The 6,090-nt window shown below is 36.1% G+C and overlaps 1 protein-coding gene across 1 annotated transcript; it reads right to left on the bottom strand.

The window, feature by feature from the left end:
* Nucleotides 1-2,760: 2,760 nt before the first annotated feature.
* Nucleotides 2,761-3,078, bottom strand: LOC133853992 (uncharacterized). Its single transcript, XM_062290015.1, has one exon. It carries the CDS (start codon nt 3,076-3,078, stop codon nt 2,761-2,763), a length of 318 nt encoding a protein of 105 aa, XP_062145999.1.
* Nucleotides 3,079-6,090: the final 3,012 nt, after the last annotated feature.

The raw sequence follows: 6,090 nt of genomic DNA, 5'->3' as shown, positions 1-6,090 counted from the left end.
GAGATGGGATTTAATAAAGTTCTTTCCATTTTACAGCCAGTATGGTATTTTGATATGATTGCACTTTTGATCGATTGATGTGGCTCTTGTTTTAAGAGGCTTTTCACGCCACATCAACCGATACAAAATTAGTGTGATAAATAAATGTGAATAGTAATACTATTATTCTAAATAAATGTATGCTTTAACGAGCAGCATTCATTTACTTTGTTTGCCATATTTTTAAAAATTGATGTCTTCCTCCAAATTGGGTTGGAGTAAATTACTTAAATTCAGTTAAATTGACATGTATCTAAAATACAAGTTATTTTTATGTGCATTTTTAATGAGAATGTAATTCTCACATGCATTTTCGACACGTCTTTTTGAAAGAAAAATTTGTCGATTTTCAAATCAGTAATTGTGTTGTAATCACATTGTTTTAATCACATCTTTAAGGGTCTCTTGGACATGTAAATGGAGATCTTGTACAAATTTGTTCATAAACTAGTTTGGGCCATTCTGGAGAAGGGAGGAGACATGTTAGAATTGAAACTAGAAAATCAAAAGCCTCACTATATAAAATTCTTAAATGCCCAAATGGCCCATGCATCTCACCAAGCTTCTTGGTTCATCTTTGATTAAGAGGAGAATTAGCACGTCGACAACCCAGCCCATTTTTCTACTCTTTCATTTATTCCCAAATCTCAGGATATGGATTCACATCAACCTCTCCTTGATTATTGCTATTAAAAGTAATACTATTCTTTGCACGTATTTCACATTCGCTGATATGATATGTTTTAAGTGACTTTTTTATTTTTTATTTTTAAGTGGTTGATATGAGAAATCATATAAAACACGTCACGTCACGTCAACCGGTGTAAAATGAGCGTGAAGAGTAACATTACTCTGCTATTAATTTTCACCAAACTTAGACAACTTTGTTTTCAATCGGGTTGGTTCATATCACTTCAGTAGGTGAATAAGTGGTAAATATATTTGTTCTCCTCGCTCAATCCTTGGTTCAAGCAAGTCCTGCTATACTCATATTATGATGGTCGGAAGAATCTAAACTGAATTTGGCTTAGGTCTAGTTCTAATTGAAATTGAATTCGTTGGGATTGAAGCACGTGTCCGGTGTCCCAATCCTAACCCAGCCTCAATTAAATCACCACGATTTTTTTTAGGCAGCCCAAAAAAAAAATAAAAAATAAAAAATTGCTTAGGATGTGTTTTTCCTAGGTCAAAGGGTTAACCAATAAGAAAACGTGATTCCTCCACTCTATATTTAAAAGCTAGCTATATTATACTTTAGGGAGTAGAAAAATTGGCAAATGGACTAGGATGTTTTATCCTAGGTCATAGGTAGGGTTGGTTGGTTGGACTCGTCATTGAGGTTGTTGCTTTCAAGCTTTCTTGATCCATCCAACCATATGTTAATATGATAAAAACAGCACTGATTTGATGCTGACCCCTGGCCAAGTGGGCAAAGCTTTAAAAAGATGGAGTAAGGAGTACGCATCTTCGTTGAGACATGAGAAAGCTTAAAAAAGATTGAGTAAGGAGTACCAACTGTTGATACCGTGGCCACGCAAGTCAAGTGTTCGATTTAGAGACTTGCAAAAAAGTTAAAGGTCAGAATGACACGTTGAGAGTGACGACAGAACCACATCTAATGCTTAATTTAGTAAAAGTGAATTTTATAGGGTGAATGAGCAAAGTAAAAACAAGAAATGTGAAAGAACTGACATGCCTATGACGTGGTTCATTTTCACCTTTTGTAGAGGCTTTCCGTCCTTAATTAGCAAGTGGACTTGACAAGGCAGGAATCGATGGGCAAAGGAACCCATATTGAATGCGGTGTACCATCGTGATTTGTTTCCTTTTAGATGTCGAATTTAACGGCTCTTCTCTTTTACCGAGTGGGTTTGAAATGGCAGGGTAATTAAGGCTCGTACCTTTCTCACCTTTGAGAGTACCAACCACCAACCCTTCATTTCTTTATCATGTAATCTTAGATAGACAAGTCAATAAATAAGTAGACACATTTTCTTATAGGATTTATTATCGTCTAGGGCTTGTGCAAGGAGAATGGTTACAATGTATTGTGTGTGTATGCTACTTGGTGAGCCGAGCTTTAGGCTTGGCCGGGGCTACCTTTAAGCCAATGGGCATTCTACTGGGCCTCTACGCCTTTCTACATTAGGCTATTCCATCAACCATGCTCAGATGGGTTATTATTATTATTATTATTTTATTTTTTATGAGTACCTGTAAGTTTTTGGACCAATGACAAATGCCTTAACCAAAAATTTCAAACTTAATTTAACAGCCATGCATGTATATGCATGAGATCAAGGTCCATAACGTACAGTCCATCATCAACCAACATTACCTTCCTAAATCTTACACTTTATTGCATAAAGCTAATATCCTATCACCTATAAATCATCCAAATTAATACACAAATGGTGAGACTTGAGATGAAAAGGAATTAAATAGGAAATTAAACCCTATTGATAAAATAGGAATTAAAGCGAGTTATATACACATAACCAGCAAGATATTTAGTTAATTAACAACAGCTTGAAGCATCATTTTCATAAGCATATCCCAACCCACCCCTAGATCATATTTAACGAACATATCACACAACTGACAATGAAATTCAAAAGATCGAACAAGAACCTCAAAGGAAGGATATATGTATATAATTATTAAGTAAAAGGACAGAGTTGTAGCAATGTATATATCATAAGTTTCTCCCTTAATTTCCTCTCATCCCTGACTCACATCCTCAAAGCTCCAATCCCTTCTCATTGCACAGCTCCTCACCAACCTTGGCTCCGTGCCGCCGACGAATGCAACAACTCCGGTACTATAACTCCGGCAATGACTCTTCCTCACCTTCTCAGTTGCCATGTTTAAAGACCCAATTCTCATTTTCTCGTACGGCAATATGTTCCATTGACAGCGGCGCCTCCAAACCTTTACACAACACAGTTTCCGACAACATTCTCCTCGGCGATATTCGCTGTCAGAGTCCGACTTGTTACCGTCCATGAACTGGCAGCTGGTAAGGCAATTTAGGGCCATGGTTGCTTGTATCCCAAGAAATTAAAGCTAGCTCTTTGAATGCCAAATTAAATCTTGAGAACCCCCTCAAAGAGTTGTTTGTTTGTTGATGGATCGAGGTGGGAAGGAGGGGCTGGAGATCGAGTGAGAGATGGGTAATTAAAATAACAGTTTTTAAGGAGAGGAGGGATTGAATTATAAAGTTGTTTGAGGTTGTTGTTGTTTGAGGTTGTTGTATATATGGTTGCAAATTGTTTTGATTGGAAAATTAACAACCACCCAATTAATCATATTTATTGATATGGATTATGGAAAATTACACCCGGAAAGACAGCTTAACCAGTTCTAATTTGGGATTTCAACGAGGGTATGACTTAATTGCTGAATAGTCCTGATTTGGGTTTATCCAAAGTGAAGGTTGTCAAAGGCCATGCATGATCTGTTAAGATAAGTGTTAATCATGGTGGCATCCAGTCAAATACATGGCAGTTGTGTGCTGTGATATTCTCCTATTTTGAAATGAATAAAAAATTTGTCCCAAAAGCGTCAAATTAATAGTTTTCGTCTTTTCGTGTAGAGTAATGTTTGCTGCACAATATTTGTACAACAAATTAAGCCGACGTGAAAATTATTGCACAACATTACACTTTGTAAAAAAATTAAAAATAATTTGTATAAATGTTGTGCAGTAAACATTACTCGTTCAAGTAATGCTATGACCATATTTTTATCTCTTTTCATTTTTTTTAAAGTTGATGTTATTTTTAAAATTACCGTTGGATTTGGAATAGAACTATTATGAAAGTAAAATTCTACGGCATGTAGACCACGTTGACATAACTTGCATCAATTTATCTTAAAGTAATTTTAGAGTCACGTCAACTTTGAGACAGTAAAAAGAGATAAAAAAATAATAATCTCTAGCATTACTAATAGTTGTCTACTCAAAATATAAACAGTCGACCCTTTCTTTCTTTTCTTTTTTTTTTTTTTAAAAAAAAAAATAAAATTATTTTATTGCTTTGCTTTTTGAGTTTGCGAAGTTTTATAGGAAGCTACATCAAAGAATGCTAAAGATTCACTATTTGATGTGTTAAGTCACTACACAACGTGTGGGGCGCACTAAGATAAACGCCTAGCACTTTCTTTTATTTTTAATTTTTATCCAAAATATAATATTATGTAAAAAATAATAATAATTTATTTCTTACAGTCAAATTTCGTCTACTAACTTAACAGATTCGGTTAGTGTAATACTGATTTAAAGTACGTTTGGAATTGCGATTTCGTAAACAATAAGTGCAATTTGAAACCAAATTATAGAACATAAATCGTTTGAAAATTGCGATTTGAAAATGCAGAAAATTTGCTTTTTCAAACCGCAGGTAAGAGGTTGCTTTTTTGAAAACGTTTAATTTTAAAGGCTAAACTGCGATTTTGCCAAACGCTTAACTGAATTTTCAAAATTCATTTTTTCAAATTGCATATTTTTAAATCATTATTTCAAATAGCACTTTTTAAAATTGCAAACTTAAACGGACCCTTGAATAAAACACATGCCACAATTTTTTAAATACCATAAAAAGTTAATTTTAAATCAGAAAAAATCATAAGAACCGATTTTACATTGTCCATTTATATATATATAAGGAATGTTAGACATCTAAATATATATATATATATATTTTTTTTTCAGAATTTGGTTCTAACTTGATGTATCACAATCTCATGAGATCTATCATTTTAAGAAGTGTGTCACAATCTCATACATTAATGCTCCGTTTGTTTCGACGTAAAATGGATTCCGTCGTAAAATATTTTCGACGAAACCAATTTCAAAAGAAATTATTTTCTTGAAAATATTTTTCGGCGTTTGGTTCACACGAAAAAATTACGAAAAGTGAAAATGCAACTGTCGCCGGAATCCGGCAACGACCGGTCGCCGTCGCCGGAATCCGGCGAACATGTTTGGCCGGATCCGGCCAAAATTGCCGGATTCCGGCAGGAAACCTCCGGGCCCAGTCAGATCCGGCAGGATCCGGTCATTTTGGCCGGATCTCGGCAGGATCAGTGGCCGGATCCGGCCGGATCAGTGTCCGGATCCGGTCATATCCGGCCATTTTGGCCAGATCCGGCCGGGTCAGTGTCCGGATCCGGTCATATCCGGCCGGATCCCGGCCATTTTGGCCATATCCGGCCGGATCAGTGGCCGGATCCGGTCAGATCAGGCCGGATTCCGGCCGGACTCCGGCCATATTCCGCCGGCATTCGGCGCAGTTGCCGGATGTCGCCGGATTCCGGCGGACGGCGGTATTCCGGCAGCCGGCAGGATTCCGGTGGTCGGATTCCGACGCCGGCATTATTCCAGTGACTTGATGATGCTGGATTCCGGTGTTGCCTATTTTCGAACGACCGACTATTGTCGGATTCGGACAGTCAGATATCAAACGTGCGTGTAAGGACGAAGAATATAATTTTGGAAAACGATTTACGGTTTTAAAAACCGTAAATCGTTTTCCAAAAATTAAAGAAGGTTTTACGGTCAAACCGAAAATGATTTTCGTTGACTGTTATTTTCGCCCCTACCAAACACCGTAAAATATCGAAATCATTTTCTGGAAATCATTTTACGCCGAAACAAACGGAGCATAAATTGAAACTAAATTCTAAAAAAAAAGTGTCATTTGTCCAAAAAAAAAAATAAAAAAATAAAAAAATAAAATTCTAATAGTTTTGAAACCAGTTTTAAACAAGATCTGGTTTCCGAGTCCTGATGATGATGATTAAGCAACGAGAAACGAAACAAACAAAAAGTCATTTAGAATGTGGAAAAGTCATCATTGACGGCCATGCTATAAAAACTAAAAGTTTTATATAAAGATTTCAATTTTTTTTTTATTTTTTTTTTTTGGGTTGTCAAAGGCCACCAAATTTATAAGAAAGGTCCACCTTGTCAATCTAGTTGAGAGTCGTGTCTTAAAGTGGTAAAAGATTATATCTCAATTAGACTACATACATAGTAATGTTTATTGC

This window comes from Alnus glutinosa, chromosome 13 (genome assembly GCF_958979055.1).
Source record: "Alnus glutinosa chromosome 13, dhAlnGlut1.1, whole genome shotgun sequence".
NCBI lineage: Eukaryota > Viridiplantae > Streptophyta > Magnoliopsida > Fagales > Betulaceae > Alnus > Alnus glutinosa.
This window is presented reverse-complemented; position numbering and strand designations above follow the sequence as displayed.

Excerpts from the sequence above, each read along its gene's own strand:
- LOC133853992 (XM_062290015.1), bottom strand. The coding sequence starts at position 3,078 with ATGGCCCTAAATTGCCTTACCAGCTGCCAGTTCATGGACGGTAACAAG.